This window comes from Drosophila willistoni, unplaced genomic scaffold, assembly GCF_018902025.1.
Source record: "Drosophila willistoni isolate 14030-0811.24 unplaced genomic scaffold, UCI_dwil_1.1 Seg531, whole genome shotgun sequence".
NCBI lineage: Eukaryota > Metazoa > Arthropoda > Insecta > Diptera > Drosophilidae > Drosophila > Drosophila willistoni.
Genome location: NW_025814459.1, coordinates 4,519,197 through 4,537,595, shown reverse-complemented (window position 1 = coordinate 4,537,595; position 18,399 = coordinate 4,519,197). Strand labels below are relative to the sequence as shown.

The 18,399-nt window shown below is 38.9% G+C and overlaps 1 protein-coding gene across 1 annotated transcript; it reads left to right on the top strand.

The window, feature by feature from the left end:
- The first annotated feature begins 1,058 nt into the window (after positions 1 to 1,058).
- LOC124461536 (acidic leucine-rich nuclear phosphoprotein 32 family member B-like) lies at positions 1,059 to 3,420 on the top strand. The gene is made up of 3 exons (XM_047013042.1): positions 1,059 to 1,091; positions 3,065 to 3,374; positions 3,413 to 3,420. Exons 1-3 carry the CDS (start codon positions 1,059 to 1,061, stop codon positions 3,418 to 3,420), a joined length of 351 nt encoding a protein of 116 aa, XP_046868998.1.
- Positions 3,421 to 18,399: the final 14,979 nt, after the last annotated feature.

The following is an 18,399-nucleotide window of genomic DNA, read 5'->3' as shown; positions in this document are numbered from 1 at the left end:
ACTACATCTTAAACCAACTACGTGAAGCGAAATTTATAAGCAGCCTAGACCTGAAGGACGGCTATTGGCAAATTCCACTGGAAGAAAACAGCAGGCCAATGACAGCATTCACAGTCCCAGGGAAAGGTTTATTCCAATGGAAAGTGATGCCATTCGGTTTACACTCTGCATCAGCAACGTTCCAACGGGCACTGGACCAAGTCATCGGCCCAGAAATGATACCAAACGCGTTCGCCTATCAAGACGACATAGTGGTAGAAGCAAAACAATCTCAGAACACATGATCCACCTGCAAGAAGTGTTCAGTAGATTGAAAGAAGCAAACCTCAGAATAAATGCCGGAAAGTGCCAATTCTTCAGAAAAGAGCTAAAGTTCTAGGACACTTGGTAACAGAAAACGGTATTGCAACGGACCCAGACAAGGTGGCAGCAATAGCTCAATTGAAGCCGCCCACGTGCACAAAAGAATTACGGCAATATCTAGGGGTGGCCTCGTGGTACAGACGATTCGTACCAAATTTTGCTATGATAACACATCCGTTAAACGCGCTGCTCAAGAAAAAAAACCAAATGGCATTGGAACGAAGAGCATCAAGCAGCATTCGAATCAGTAAAAGGAAAACTCACGAGTGACCCAGTATTTGCATGCCCAGATTTCACAAAAACGTTCGTACTCCAGACAGATGCAAGCAACACAGGATTAGGGGCCATACTAGTACAAAACACCGAGGAGGGGGAAAGAGTGGTTTCATATCTGTCAAGAGAATTAAATCAAGCAGAGAAGAACTATTCGGCAACAGAAAAGGAATGCCTAGCAATAGTGTGGGCAGTACGCAAGCTGAGACCATATCTCGAGGGATACCGATTTAAGGTGGTGACAGACCACATGGCGTTGAAGTGGTTGAATAGCATAGAGAGTCCCACGGGCCGCATAGCTCGATGGGCACTGGAATTACAACAATATGATTTCGAAATAGCATATCGAAAGGGCAAACTAAACATTGTCGCCGATGCACTATCAAGACAACCGATGGAAGGGTGCAAAAGAATAGTAGACAATGGCGCCCGATTACGACAAGCAAACAAAGAATGTGAGTGGATTCAATAAGTAATAAATAAAGTACAACAACAACCACAGAAATATCCAGATTACATAGTAGAAAACAGCCAGGTGTACAGGAATATTCCACATAGAGCAGGTCAAGAAGAAGTAATATCATGGAAATTGTATGTGCCCAAGACGCTACGAAACCAAGTGATGGAAGAAAACCACACTTCCATAACGGCAGGGCATACAGGAAGCAGGCGAACGATTTCCAGAACTGCGGCAAGATATTATTGGCCAGGAATGCAACGAGATATCAGGAAATTCGTGGGAAAATGCACAACGTGTCAGCAATACAAACCCAACCAACAGCAAGCAGCAGGGAAAATGCTGACGCAAATACCTGACGAACCATGGGCCACTGTGTGTGCTGATTTCGTCGGACCACTACCACGGTCGAAACATGGAAACTCAATGTTACTGGTAATCATTGACCGATTTTCAAAATGAACAGAACTAATACCCATGCGAAAGGCAACCGCGGAGAATCTAATCAAGGCCTTTAGGGAAAGAATTCTGTCGAGATTTGGAGTTCCTAAAGTGGTAGTAACTGACAATGCGGTACAATTTACTAGCAGAACATTTAAGAAAATGCTAGAGGAATGGGGATGCCAACACCAATTTACAGCACCATACACACCACAAGAAAACCCAACAGAAAGGGCAAACAGAACAGTGAAAACGATGATTGCTCAGTTTACCGGTGAAAATCAACGGAATTGGGATGAGAGCTGGCCGGAAATAACACTGGCCGTAAATACCAGTCAATCAGAGTCAACCGGATTTACGCCAGCATATGTGATACAAGGACGCGAACCTAGAATGCCAGGCGCAATATACGATAGTGTCACGACAGGCACAGGAAAACAAAGCGTACCACCAGAGGCAAAGGCAAAACAAGTGCAAGAGCTTTTCGAGCTGATAAGACGTAATCTGGAGACGGCGGCACAGGATCAGGCACGTCACTATAACCTAAGGAGGAGAGAGTGGAGACCAACAATTGGAACCACAGTATGGGCAAAAGAACACCATCTTTCGAATGCGGCCGAAGAATTTGCAGCAAAATTGGCACCAAGATTTGGATTTCACTTATGAAGTGACAGGATTTTTGTCTCCAGTTATATGTAAATTACGGCACAAAGAAACAGGAAAAACCAGGCAAGCACATATCAGCCAGATGAAAGAGCAAATAAGTGAACAGACAGATGTCAATAAAATAGATGAACAATGAGGATGGACGAATCTGATGACATGGCAGCGAGAAATCTGCACAGACCGGCCGGCTGGGCAGAAATCTCAAAAACATGACACAGAGCCAAAAATCTCAAAGTGCATCAAAATCGTACAAAATCACGTAACAAAAAAAAAAAATGTAAAACAAAAGAATCACAAAGTGCGTAAATAAGAACAAGCAGAACAGCAAAGTCACAAACCGCATACCGGAACAAGATAAATATATGCGGACATCATATACATACAGTCAGGCAAAGATGCATGAGCAAATAGAAATAGCAAAAAAAAAAAAACAAGGATAAACAAAAAAAAACGATCACACAATCAAAGAGAGCCAAAACCTACACATGCGCACGATAGTACACATGTAATAGTATGAGTGCACAAAGAGAAAACAAAAGGAAAGAGAGGGGAACACACATACACATGCGCATAAGAGTGAGCATGTAATCGTGCAGCATCGCGACATACACACACATGCGCGCGTTAATACATTAGTATTAGTGGATCATTGCAGGGGCATTAAAATATTCGGCATCGATAGTTAAAATAGAGAATCCAAAGTTTTGAATAACGGTAAAAATTTAACAAATATCAAAGATGCGAGGTTTCCTGCATGCAGAAATCCTAAGCAATCCTACTCAAAGTTTAACACTCAGCGAGTAAAGCCAACAAAAAAAAAAAAACCCAATTAGAATGATTGCGTTTAACGTAAATTTTGGCCAGGATGAAGGCGTAGTTCGACGAGGTGCGGCACCGCGGGCCAATATGGAACGCGGTGACTGGCACGGGTCCGATGAGGAGTCCGACGACGATGAGCCGGATATGATAGATCCGGCAATCGCCGCCTCATCGGACGAGGAGAACGATGAGAACGTAGATGACAGTGGCTACGGATCTGAGGAGAGCGAAGCCGAGTCGGCGATAAACCAGGGCCACCAGGAGGAGGAGGCTGATGAGGAAATATGGAGGGAGCTGGACGAGGCGATACGCATGATGGACGACGAGGAGGCGAGAGATGCGAGCAGCGGACGGAGTAGCCCAGAAGAGTATGCGCCGTGGGAGCAAAATGAGATCTATGAGCCTCCGGCAAGATTGTGGGAGCCAGCGCGGCCACCAACGCCGTTTCGTATGGTGGACTCAATGTCAGAGGCCAGCGAAACGGCGGAGATGGCCGGGGCTGATGAAGGTGCGGCTGATGGAGTAGCCAGCCCACCTCCACTCGAGCCAGAGGGGACGGATTGGGAGGCAGAAGGATCGACGTCGGAGAACCAGCAGTGGATGGAATGGTGGTCGGAGCAGATGAGGCAGCAGGAAGAGGCGGAGCGAGAGCTGCTGAGGTGGGAAAGGGCCCAACAGGAGGAGGAGCAGCTGAAACGGGCAAGAGAACGGCTGGCGATGGCAATGTTGCACATACAACAGCAACAAAGGCAACTGCAACAACAACAGCAGCAACAAATGCAACTGCAACAACAACAGCAGCAACAAATGCAACTGCAACAGCAACAGCAGCAACAAATGCAACAGCAACAGCAACAGCAGCAACAATAGCAGCAACAGCAACAGCAACAGCAGCAACAAATGCAACTGCAACAACAACAGCAGCCACAATGGCAGCAACAGCAACAGCAGCTGCAGCTCGAATACCGAGAGTGCCCGTGGGTGTGGCCAAGACCGGCATTGAGTAGACAAATGTCTGCACCCACGGGGCACAATGACAGTGCTCGGCCCATATTGGCCAGGCAAAACTCATGCCCAGTGCCATACGGGCATGAGAGATATGAGGCGGTGGAGGAGAGAGATTGGCCGGAGATGGTGGCGGATATCGTGGGCCAAATGGTGCGACAGGAAGGGCCGAGGAGAGTTAGAATAGTATGGGCGGGACAAAATAGGTATAGGATTAGGATAGCTCAGGGGGTAGTTCGAGTATGTAGAGAAAGGAGAACATAATAAGTAGAATAAGTAGGCGTAATAAGAATATAATAAGTAGGATATTTAAATGTAAGTTAGGTATAAGAAAAGATGCGGAACGGGCCAAAAATAAAAAAAAAACAACAATGAAAAGATGCCCTAATCCGCCAGCATTTAACGAAAAGATACTCAGTAATCGCCAACATTAGAAGATGCCAAATGGCCAATAAAAGATGCGAGCTGAGTCCAAAAGAAAAAAAAAAAACCCCAAAAACAAGCAAAACACATGCAAAAATAAAAAAAAAAAAAAACTACAAAGGCAAAACATAAAAATGCACAAGTACGAAAATGAAAAATACACACGCAGAAAACAAACACATGCAGAAAACAAACAAGGTACAAGGGACAGGGGCCGCTGGCGATTTCGTACAAGGCGTGGGAAACATAATGAGTATTAATGGCTGTATAAGAGTAAATAAAACCGGGCTTGAGGGCATAATTGCATGCAAAAATAGGGCATTGGCCTCATTAGATAAATTAAGAGCATGGAGAGGCAAATGTAAATGCATGCATTAGCGTACATACACGCACGTCACACGTACACTATGCGTGAGTGACGGCATGGGAGAATACCGGTGGCCAATGGGCCGCGCGATGCCTACGTCACGCTCATGAGAGCGAAAGCAGTTAGAATGCGAGCACCAAAAGAATTTCGGGAGCGAGAGAAAACAAAAGTGAGGGCCAAGGAAGGCGACGGCAGCGCTGGCAGAGAAAGCAGAGAGAGTCAACGGGATATGAAGGGCGGCCAATAGAAAGGCGACGCCAATGCGTGAAAGTGATGGAAGCACGTAGATACAAGGGAGCTAGACAAGGACAAGGAAATAAATGGGCGCTCAGCCACAAAGAAAGTGGACATATGCGCAAAGGATTTACGGGACTTTCACCACGCATAGCAACAAGTGGATGCGTGGGTGAAAGCAGAGGGCCGATGGAAATGTACCAGCTGTATAGCGGTACTACACCAAGATATTCCTGAGGCCGTGGGAATTGCCTATATAAAGGCAACGCCCATCAAGCAGCATCATCAAGTCATCAAGACGTGATCAAGCAACAAGTAATTAAGGCCTTACGAGTAACCTTAAGAAACTTAGCAAGGAAACACAAGGAGCAGTAGAAAACTAAGAACTACACAGGCCTTACGAGTAACCTGTACAGTTCCACTTGATAGCAACAAGTCCTTAAATAAGGATAATAAACACCGTACCCAAGCTAGAGTAAATTTGAGAGAAGCCAAGCAATCTCCAGGAGTACCCAAGGTCAGTGGAAGGCACGAGGATATATCCTACTGCCGAAATTCCAGGATCTATATATCTTGACGAGTACCAATTTCTGAGGAACATCCTGCTTCGTGATAACAGCTACGGGATTCATCCCAGAGCCTTAAAGCAAAAGCATTCTCAACGAACTCAGCGAAAAGGGTGCAGAGGTGTGTAGCGCAAATCAAGCACACTATACGGATCGAGACAGTAACCAGCAACGGCTATAGGAGCAAGAGGGAGACGAGAAGGGTCGACGAGGGATTCGAAGTGACTCACCAACGCTGCCCAAGCCCAGAACTACCATCGAGAAACCGTCATATCCAACCGAGCCCACCAACGATTTGAATAAACATACAGTTAAGTCCTAACATCTAAAATCAAACGTGTTTTAATTTCACCGGGGCATAAAATAAATTTGTTGTGCCGAACCTAGCCCAAGAGATATCGTAAATATCCCGAAGGACAAAAAAGGATCGTTACATGTTTGCCAAGAGTGTTGGGTATCCGTTGTGTTGTAATATTCAATGTCAAGGTCAAAAAATATTTTAAAGCATTTCCGACCCCATAAAGTATATATATTCTTGATCAGGACCGAGTCGATCTAGCCAAATCCGTCCGTCTCTCCGTCCGTCTGTCCGTATGAACACGTAGATCTCGTCCTTGGAATAGGACTAGAACACCGTGTCCAGGCAAGAAATAAGAAAAGTCAAGCTGCTCCAGGAAAATTCCCAGCATATTGGAAGGTACAAGCATATATCCTGTTACCGAAATTCCAGGATCTATATATCGTGACGAATACCAATTGCTGAGAGAATCCTGCCCTACGACAAACGGCCACAGGATTTATCCTTGTTGCTACGAGCACGCAAAGACCTTCTTAGAAACGCAGTCAGAGGCATTGAGGTGGAAGTAACATCCCTAGAAGATCAGAATACGCCAGGAGCGTGAGAGAAAAGCCAGAGGATATATCCTAAGGCCAATTAACGCGCCGGTATTATTCTGAATCAGACAAGATATTCATATCACGAGTCTAAAACGAGAACCAGAGGAGACATAAGGGACGAGAGACGGACTAGGATCGAGCGTCGAGGGACCCCAGCCATAAGCAGCACTGTCCAAGTTCGGGACTCCTTTAGAAAAACTTGTCATATCCAACCAAGCCCATAAACAATCGTAAATAAACATACCACCAAAACTGATAATTATACAAACGTGTTCTAATTTCAGCGGGGCACAAAATAAATTTTGTTGTGCCGAACCTGGCCCAAGATTGCGGAGGCGGAAAGGGGCGTGGCAAAAATTTGAAATAAACTTGATCACTCTACATACTGCACGAGTCTACATACCAAATTTGGTGGCTCTAGCTCTTACAGTCTCTGAGATTTAGGTATTCATACGGACAGACGGACGGACGGACGGACGGACGGACAGACGGACATGGCTAGATCGACTAGGTTGTTCTTACATTTTGTTTTTTTCTGCTTGTTACATACATTTTGGCGACTTTAATATACCATTTCACCCTATGGGTGTATGGTATAAAAATTTAATAGACATACATTTGGTGTTCGAAATTTAAATTATTTGTTCACCTGGTGGATGGTATTCATTTTTTCATCACAAATGAATCTTTTATTGTTTAAAACGACTATATAACATTTTTTAATGATTTAATTCGATTTTCTAACATTACCATTATATCTGTCTTTCTGGCAGCCCGTCTGGATCAAGAATGAGCTTTTGCATGTGGGCTTCTATATACTGCACGTCCTGTAGATATTGGTTGTAGCCGACAGTGGACACGCGGCCAAAAATACTTCTAGTGATGGTAGGATGGTAAAATTTTGACCAAGGCTTATAAAAATATTTAAACTTAGTGGCAAAAAGATGAATGTGATTTATTCGAGCGCACGCCAGCCAAGTCCCATATCCAACCCATAACTAAATCTATAAATTGAACAAAAAAGATAAAAATTTAGTTCTATGCAACTCAAGCAAAACTTATAATTATTAACGTATGCTCTAATACTTTGAGTTATCTTTTTTTTTGGAACATTTCTCTGACCGGTTATATGTGGGTAGGACCGTAAAAGGAGTGAATGTATTATATTTGCGTTTGTAATAACGAGTGACATTTTCCGGCTGTGATTAAGTCTACATTTTTTTAATTCTTTATTATTCATTCTGCAGATTCCTCAGAAAGCTCTCCAATTGAAACAATTGCGTGTTCTATTATTGCAGATCCATGAATAAGAACTTGATGCACCGTAGCTGGCATATAGTACCACGGATACTCTTTGATGAGATCCTTGGCAGTATCGAGGGCATATGCGTTAAATTTGTCGGCATTAATTTTATACCCCGATGATAGAGCTTGAAGTGTAGTCGCACAACGATAGATAAGATTCTCATTTATTCCTGTTATTTCGGAAGCCAACCTTGGATTGGAAAAAAATGTTCTTGCTTCCGTCGTTCGATGAGCCCCTACCTCCATCTCTGGGCTTGTCTACAATTAAACCCATTTTTTCACGAAAATCCTTTTGCATTTTGATTTTTCTTTCCATGACATTTTGTTTTTGTTAATTTCCTCTAGCTTGCCACATTTTAATGACGGACTTATAGGATATATGCAAAAAGTATAGTAAGTATGAAGAGCCGAAAGACCAAATTCAAAATATTTCTTCAAAGCGACTATTTAAGCAAACGGCCAAGTTATTCATCTTGGCAGAAGACGACTCGCTTAAAGCATTGCAGACCTTTCCATCCACCATTGTCAGTTGTAAACTATGTTTAACGTTAATATTTCTTTTGTTGATAGATAGTTCCGTCGGCTTTAAAAGTTGGATTTTATCCTTAAAATATTTTTCTTCTACCAGTGACACTTCGCTCGTTTCTTTTTTAAACTGGAATCGAACTGGCCTGCAGTAACATGTTGACGAAGGCCGGGGGTTTTTCCAAAAAATTTGTTGGTCAACTGTTGAAATGAGTTGCAAAGGTACATATGAGGTAACAAATAAGCTTTTGTCCTCTAAGCCGTCATTGGAAAACTTCTGCTTATATTCGCTATGGCGAATCAAATCCCCACTTTCCAATTAATATAAAATTATCAACCGAACCCTCACAGGCTGTTTTGACAACATCAGCTTGAAGTTCCAGAAGTTCGTTGACTTCGGCGTAAGATTCGTCCACAGAAATATTGTATCCCTTTTTTTTCGCAGTGACAATACTTTGATAGCTCGGAAAAGAAACAAAGGATATTTTGTTATTAACGAAGTCCCTTATCAGCAAATATTGGTTTTTTGACATCCATTAAAAGCGAAATAACTTTGATTGGATCTGCTGGCAATAAATTTTGCGTTTGATTATCATTGCGGAAAGCAGAAACAGCAGATTCATCGATCTCGTTCATCTGAGCTATACATCGTCGCTTTGTTCTCGCTGAAGATTCTGAAAAACCGAGTCTAGGACGCCCACATTGAGCACTTTCCGATGTTTGCTTAGATGAATTTACTAAAATTGACACATTTTCATTCAACCAAGTGCATTTGTATTGGAGAACGGATGATTTTTTGCGGTCCTTCTCAATTTCGAGTTGCACAGAATTGATTACTTGTTGTTGTTTTTCGGTTTTAGTACCTTATTTTGTGCACCATTAATGAAATACATACATGCGTGTAATCACACAGTGATTCGTATGGCCCTCAAAAATAAAAAATTAAGAATATAAATTAAAAAATAATTAGAATTATTTAATAATATTTGAACTTATTTAAACAACATAAATTAAATGACCATTAAAAATTGTAGAGAAACACGATAGATGTAGCAAAACACAACAACTCAATAACAAGATGACACAGAGGCTTCGCTTGGCAAATTTAACCTTGAAAAACAAGACGATGATGAGTTAGTATATTAAAGATTGCAACCACATCCGCAAATTTCCGTAAGTTACTTTAACTCTTTTATTAACTTAAAACACAGATAATTAATGTGAAATAGAAAACTTTTGGGGAAATTTTTGGAAACACAACTAAAAGTTTAAATAAGCATAAAAACATGCATTTCTTTAAACAATATTTATACTGGAGTTACAAAAAATAATTCATATTTATTATTTTTTAATAAAAAGTAAATACCTTTAACTTGAAAATCCATTTTATATAATTAATTTAGGTGCACTCAATCGTTTACCACACAAAATGCAATTTCACTTTGCTATGAAAACATGCTACGTCTACGTAGATGTAGTGCTTATATTTTCGAAAAGGTCAAAGATATTCAGAAATATCCTGAGCCAAAATGCCTCTATGCACTAAGATCATTTTTGGGCCTTGCTAGTTATTTCAGGACATTTATTAGGGATTTCGCATTAATCGACATACTGAAAGGTGAAAATGGAAAAGTAAGCAAGCACATGTCCAAAAAGGTCCCAATTGACTTCGATGAATCGCAACGTCACGCCTTTGACGTCTTAAGAAACATTCAGGCATGTAACCAAACTCTCAAAAAAACCTTTCGACCTCACAACCGACGCTTCTGCCGACGGGATTGGAGCAGTGTTGTCTCAGGGAGGCCAATAACAATGATATCCCGATTATTAAAGCAAAGTAAGTCATGTTAAGCCACCAATGAAAGGGAGTTGTTGGTAATCGTGTGGCCTCTTAGAAAATTACAGAGCTACCTGTATGGAACCAGAGAGTTGCACATTTTCACAGACCACCAACCGCTCAGATTTTCTGTGTCACAAAAAAACACAAATGCGAGAATTAAAAAGTGGATGGCATTTATTGAAGAACGAAGCGCTCAAATTCATTACAAGCCAGAAAATGAAAACCTGGTGGGAGATGCCTTATCACGGCAAAATGTGAATGCCCTACAAGATGAAAAACAATCATGTGCTGCCACTGTCCACAGAGAGCTTTCCTTGACCTACACAATCGAGACAACGGACAAGCCTGTTAATCTTTTTAGGAACCAAATAATCCTAGATGAGGCGCGCTACAACTTGCATCGGAGACTAATTCTATTCGGCAGCAAACCTCGCCATGTGATACAATTCACAAAACTTGTAGTGAACCGTGAAGATGTAAGCGCATTTCATTGCAATTTTCTTACTTTAGCCAACTTTCAAAATAATTTAGTGCGACAGCAAAGTTTTGTCATTGCAAGAATATGGTAATTGATATAACCAACAAAAATTACCAAAGTCAAATAGTTAATATAGAAATATCAAACAAATACTTCGTAAGTACTACTTCCCAATGAAGTAAGTAAGTCGTCTCGCCGACTTAGGTATACCATACACCAGTAAAGCAAATATTTCAACTTTATTAAACAAATGCATTTTCACATGCTTCTTACAAGTATCTTAGTATCTCGCTCACTCAATCATACGAGCACCCTAGCGCCCCCACCAGCCAACGGCCAACTCCGGCCTTATGGAAAAACGTTTATATGCATAACTCAACTGTTTTTTGTCCGATTTTGATCAAATTTGGTAGTTTGCTAGATATTAGTATTAAATTTAAGTGTGCCAAATTTGATTGTATAAGGTAAAAAAATACGGGAGATAATCAAGTTTTTCAAATTACGGGGGCGGAAAAGGGCGTGGCAAAATTTTTATACATACAAAATGTGTGCATTTTGCAAATATACATACTAAATATGGTGTCTCTAGCTCTAATAGTTTTTGAGATAAACGCTTTTTTTAAATTGCGGGGGCGGAAAGGGGTGTGGCAAAAATTTGAAATAAACTTGATCACTCTACATACTACACGAGTCTACATACCAAACAGACGGACGGACGGACAGACGGACAGACGGACGGACAGACGGACATGGCTAGATCGACTCGGTTGTTGATCCTGATCAAGAATATATATACTTTGTGGGGTCGGAGATGCTTCCTTCTGCCTGTTACATACATTTTGGCGACTTTAATATACCATTTCACCCTATGGGTGTATGGTATAAAAATGGCCAAATTAACCAGTAAAATTGTCCTAAATAGCAAAGTCTGCACTATTGCTAAGTACGACCGTCACCCAAAAAACAAGAACTTGGGGAAACCCCCACACCGTCTTATCCCGTCAATATGCTGGGTATTTATATATTCTCCACTGACCACAAGCTATTTTACAAATTCGCCCTTGCACAACCCCTATTATTTTTTTTTTTTTTTTTTTTTAATAGACGTAGTCGTACAACGCTCAGTACGAACAAGTGGCCCATATGACACCAGGCCCGGGCCTGTTACGAATGACCCTAAGTAAAGTTAATGTTACAACCTCTACCCACTCCTACCTAAGGGCATAGGCGTATTACATATATAAACATAAATTAAACTAAAGAAATAGAAAATATTAAATGTAATAAGATAATAGGTTACATATAAAAAGAAAACAGGATAGGTTAAAATAAAGATGATTACAACTAATTACGAGCAAGGAAGGACAAGATCGCTGTTTTTCTACCTGTAAGCGATGTTTTGAAACCGATAACGTGCCAAAGTCTGTTGTAGTCACTACATAGTATACGAAAAGGTTCATGCAGAGAAAAGTTAGTTGGGCAAGTAGGAAGTATAAGCGGTGTGAAATTTTCGGTTCTTCTAGATGGAACACAAATGTTAATTTGGCTCAACATCTCGGAAGAGTCAATCTCACCATTCAAAAGTTTGTAAAGAAAAGTTACACCAAGCCTTGTTCTACGATTAGTTAAAGAAGGAAGGTTAATTAACTGAAGTCGACTAGAATAAAATGGAAGTTGTACAGATGGATCCCAGCGCAAATCACAAAGAGTAAAAACTGTTTTTGTACAGATTCTAATTTGTTTTGATAAAACTCATATTGAGGAGACCAAACGCAAGATCCATGCTCCAATATGGGGCGGACTAAAGAAGTAAAAAGTATTTTGGTAGTATATGCATTATCTCGAACAAAAACGGATATCACCATCCCCATATTACAGTTGGTCAATGTTTTATCGAAAATATAGACAATTTACTGTAACAACGAAGCATCATTCAATTCAGAAACGATTACTTCAATCTTAATCACCCAATTCGAAGTAGACATAGTTAACGCACCTCCATTAAAATGAAAATTGATAAAGGACTAAATGATACAGCCCATATAATAGTAAGAGTAGCGTAAGTATATAATAAAACAATCTATTCAGTTACAGAACAAAAAGCCGTTGACATTATTCATGCACAACACATTGATTTGCGAGAAATTATTAAAGACTAAATAAACAAAGCCAAGCAAAATCAACTTAAAAGATGTAAAGCAGATAGGCCACATAGAGTATTTAACCTAGGTGAAAATCAATAAAAGATTAGGAAACAAACTATCCCTATTCTATTTTGAGGGACGCGTGCAAGCAGACCTTTTAACGTCTGTACTTATTAAAAGGAGAGTGGTCCATAAGGATAATTTGAAGTTGTAGAAATAAGACAATTAAATAATCGTTGCGTTTATTTTTGACGGTAAAAACCGAATGAATTTTATTTAAAAAATGTTCTTGTGCTTAGCCTAAGAATTCTTAGTTATACAAGTTCTGCCGCTGAAGGCAGCAGAACGAGAGAGCGTAGTATGTATGTATGTATATATGTATGTATATGCATATGGCATATATATTTGACAGACGCATAAGGCTAAGGGAATATGCCGACGAGGCAGATCCCACGCTGGTGGTCAGCCACACATTAGTGGGATCGCATTACATTTGTATATATTTTGCGCTCGACTTGTTTATGCATAGCGACAAAGTATCACTATGTGAACATGTAGTATACACTATCATATATTGACCATATGACGCTTTTATATGTAGAATACTCTACATTGCGTGGAGTATTATACTGAACATACTACACCTCCCTCTTTTTAAAAATAACGTAGTATTTATACTTAGTTATTTAATTAAAATTAATGTCTTATTTTTTATGTCTGCTTTTTTTTTGTTTAAATTCTTAATTATAATGAAAATTATAAAATATATATATTTATTTTTAAAAAAATTTTTTTTTTATTAAATTTTAAATTTTTTTTTTAAATTGTAGAGATAAAAAAAATTTGTTATTGTATAAATTTTTTTTTTAATTGTTATTATTATTACGGTTGATCATTCCGATTTTTATTTTATAAATGGTTTTAACCTGTTTTTATGAACTTTCTGGTTTTTATTTTTATCATCTGCAATTATTATATTATCATTATACCATACACCCATAGGGTGAAATGGTATATTAAAGTCGCCAAAATGTATGTAACAGGCAGATGGAAACATCTCCGACGCCACAAAGTATATATATTCTTGATCAGGATCAACAACCATGTCCGTCTGTCCGTCCGTCCGACCGTCCGTCCGACCGTCCGTCCGTCCGTCCGTCCGTCCATCCGTCCGTCCGTATGAACACCTAGATCTCGGAGACTATAAGAGCTAGAGCCACCAAATTTGGTATGCAGTCTCGTGTAGTATGTACAGTTATCGAGTTTGTTTCAAATTTTTGCCACGCCCCCTTCCGTCCCCTGAATTTACAAAAAACAGATTTTCTTAAAAACTATGTAAGCTACCGACATTAAATTTGGTATGTAAGCTAGCTTAATAAATAAAAATTTTGCCACAAAAACAAAATTAAACAAAACTGATTTTCTCGAAAACTAACGAAGCTAAAGTCACCAAATTTAGTACGTATATTGGCTTAGTATGCGCGCAGAATATATATATTTTAATATGTTGCCACGCCCACTTCCGCCTCCATAATTTAGAAAAAACCGATTGGCTCTTGCAATTTTTTGACCATCGCGATCAAATTTGGCAGACTAATAAATCTTATCTATTTCTATCAAACTACCAGAAGTACTACTAATCGGACTAGAAACATACAAAATATACGTATGAACGTATTTTGCTACGCGATCCATAAGGGCAGAATTGGCCGTTGGCTAATGGCGGCGCTAGAGTGCTCGTGTGTTTGTAGAGTGAGCGAGATAGCATGTTAAAACAATTTAATAGACATACATTTGGTTTTCGGAATTTTAAATATTTGTTTCACCTGGTGTATGGTATACCCAAGTCGGCGAGACGGCTTACTTCATTTTCTACTATACTCACTACCTTTTAAGGCCCTATATATTTAGCATCTAGTTTATGACCTATTTCTTTTCTTAACAAGACTTTATCTCCTATTTGTAAATCAAAATCTGAAGTATTTTTATCGTAGTATTTTTTATTCTTTAACTTATGGTTTTCGTATGTGTCGTCGTTTTTCTCACCTGGCAGTTATGACATCTACTTATGTACTCTTTGATATAGCGTCCCATATTTTTCCAATAGTAGTGTCTTTTGATTTTTGCCAGCGTTCTGGTAATGCCAGTATGACCTCCTTGAATTGGATCATCATGGTATGTAGACAGTATTGCTTCTTTTTCTTTTTCATTTTCTATTAGGGTCACCGGCTGCAGTAGCGCTACTCTTAATGTTTTCAATATAATGTTGCCCATATTGTTAAAAGAATCTATTGAAATAATTTCAAAGATCTTTTCCCTCGGTGCCACTTTGAGTTGGCTGATTTCAAGTATACCGGCTTGCTAACATCAATTCTTGCAATAACTTTCTTTCCATGTTTCAATGAACATTTAGATTCTGTTATTCGCAAGGTCACTACCTTCCGTACCTCGTCATTATTGGTGACTTCGTATGCGTTGGGCTTAGAAGCATCTTGAAGTTTTTGCCTTGGCAAAAGTTCTTCGTTATTAAATGCGCAGTTTTTCTGTCTCCTTTGTTGCCTGGTAGTGACTTTCAGGACTTTTGTATTCATATCTTGTAATTCGAAAATAGCTATCCGCGATAGGGCGTCTGCCACAAAATTATCTTTACCTCTCAAATACTCTACTGTAAAGTCGTACTCTTCCAATTCTAGCCGCATGCGTGTCAGTTTTGAACTCGGGTTGACCATTGAGAACAAATATGTTAATGGTCTATGGTCTGTTCGCAAATGTTTTCCATATATATATGGTCGAAAATATGTTATTGCCCAATGTATTGCTGCTAGCTCTTGTTCTGTAGTACTCTTGTTGCTTTCACCTTTAGTGAATGCTCTTGATGCATATGAAACTGGAAGCTGGAGTCCATTGTAGTTTTGTGTTAAGACTGTTCCACATGCTTGTTTGCTTGCATATGTGATTATGCAAAATTCTTTGCTAAAATCTGGGTACTGCAATAGATTAAATTGAATGAGCTTGTCTCTTAAGTATTGGAATGCAATTTTGAACGGAACATTCTTTTTACATAATCTTGTTATGTGCCGGAGATATCGAAATGTTTTATGAAACGTCTATAGTAATTGCAAAATGCAACAAAGCGTCTAGCACTATCTGCATCATGTGGGACTGGATAATTCTTGATTACGTCAAATTTTGTGTCGTCTGGCAAGATTCCTTTGTCTGTGCATTTGTGACCTAAAAATGTCACCTCATGCATAAAAAATTAACATTTTTCTGGATGCAGTTTTAGATTGTTTTTTCTGCAAAGTTCAAAAACATCTATTAAATATTTAGCTCTTCCCAATTGATCAAGAATATCATCAATTCTGGGAAGCGGAAACTTATCTGACAGCAATTTTTTGTTTATTTGACGATAGTCAATTATTCAACAATTAGTCAACAATTCCCTGTTCAATTAACTTTCCAACTTGTCGCTGGATTTCTTCTATTTGGCTATCCGGATTCCGGTAATTTTTCATATATACCAGTTTATTATCCTTATGTCTTAATTTTTGTTTATAAAAATTATTTGTTGTGATTGGTTCGGTGTCAAGTCCGAACACATCACTATACTCGGTGCATAACTTTTCGAATCTGTCTTTAAATAGTATTGGGACATTTTTCCTCAATTTATGAATTACAGATTCTTTTTTTATATCTTTGTTATTTTGTTATCGTAGTTCGCAAGTGATTCAAATTTTATATTGTTAAAGCCTACTATTTGGCATTTATCTGTGGTATTTAAGAATCGGACAAAAGTACTTTGGGCTGTTGCAATAGTGTTTGCAACATTAACACCCGGTTTAATTTCCTGATTGGGAATTAAAATGTTGTCTTCTGCTGAAGATAGTTCTATTTTGCGTACCACTTGGGATCTTCCTGGTAGAAGTGTTGAGTTATTACCAGAACTGAATGTTATTGAAACATAAATTGGGTACGTTAAATTTCGTAGTCTAGATATAAACCAATTTTCTGAATTACTGTAATCTAATGTGCAATTAAAAGTTTTTATGAAATCTAATCCTATTATTCCATCGCATGGGATTGCGAAATCTGAATGAATCAGATGAAATTCGTATGGAATAATATATTTATCTGTCTGCAATTCAATTGAGACATGGCCTTTTGGAGTTTATTACTCCTTCTCCTATGCCTCGAATGTCTATGGTTTTATTTACTTGTATGTCATGGAATACATCAGAATTTTCTTTTATTATAGAAATGTCTGCACCGGTATCAATTAAGAATGTTATCTTCTTATTTGTTGTAACATTCTTAAATGTTACGAAATTATTAAGACTTAGGTTAATAGAATAGACTTTATTTTTTAATTGTGAGCATTTGGAGGAACTTTTCCGTTTCCATGGTCGCTTTGGGTAATTCGGACATTATTGATATTTTTATTATTATAGCAGTTCCTGTTCTGGTTGTTGTTTCGGTTTGAGTTATAACTACCTCGGCTAAAACTCCGTCCTCCTCTATTGTTTCTTCTGTTATTGTCATTGTAGTAAATGTTATTACCATAGGCGTTGTAGTTACCTCGGCCATTGACTCTACCTCTTTGAGTGTAGTAACTACCTCCTTTATTATTTCGTCGGCGCTGAAATAGTACTATACTAGCACTTCCAGTCATTTCAGTGCTGCAATGGATATATATTCCCATTGCATTATTAAAAGTGACGAAGTTACCAGCTTCTAGCACGATTTTTAGCTTTTCATGCTCACAGTTCTTAACCATGGCAGCTATGGACTCTTTTGTTGAGAATTTTTCGGCATTATCAGGGTCTTGGCCATCGTCAATATAGGCAGCCATAAGTTGTTTTCGCAAGTTGTCAATATCGGTTGCATATTGCGATGCCGTTTTGCCTTTCTGTTTTATATTTAACAGTTTGGCTTTTAATACGTCGGTTGATTCACCCTTGGAGGTTATCATTTAGTTTGTTGATTATGCCTATAATTGTGTTTTCATTTTGTATTCTGTAATGGATTGTTCCTACTATTTTCGATTTGATTACTTCGACTGCCAAATCTTTCTGGTTACCTTTGGTTCGTTCGACAATTCTTAATGCTGTCAAGAACCTATTTAATGAAAACTTGTTGCCATGAAATTCAGGGATGGAAGAGGAAACCTGCTTCACATATTCCCTATCTAGGGTAACCTGGTCATGCATTGTATTTTCCTGTAATGTTTCGACTTCGCTTTCAATTTCTGTATCAATGTCTATCATTGGCTTTGACTCGTCTAAACCTTCTAGCTGGTACTCATCGAATTCTGCTATATGATTTAGGTCTTCTCTTATTGTTATAACAATATTTCGTCTTATTGCGATATTGTTTAATCTTGTCTTCAATGTTTGTTTTATTTTCTTACATTGATACCTATGTTATTGAGTTAATTTCTCATTGACATCGTTTATTGCAATTACAATATTGTTATATTGTGCTGTGATTATTGTCGCATGGTATACTAATGTATCATTCCTTATTGTTTTGTTGGAATTAATACATTTGTACGATTTTTCAAATTTGTCTTTATAAGCATTTATTTTTCTTGCTAGTG

Coding starts and splice junctions, on each gene's coding strand:
- LOC124461536 (XM_047013042.1), top strand. CDS start 1,059: ATGGCGCCCGATTACGACAAGCAAACAAAGAAT. Junction 1,092..3,064: donor ACGACAAGCAAACAAAGAAT/GTGAGTGGATTC, acceptor AATTTTGGCCAG/GATGAAGGCGTAGTTCGACG.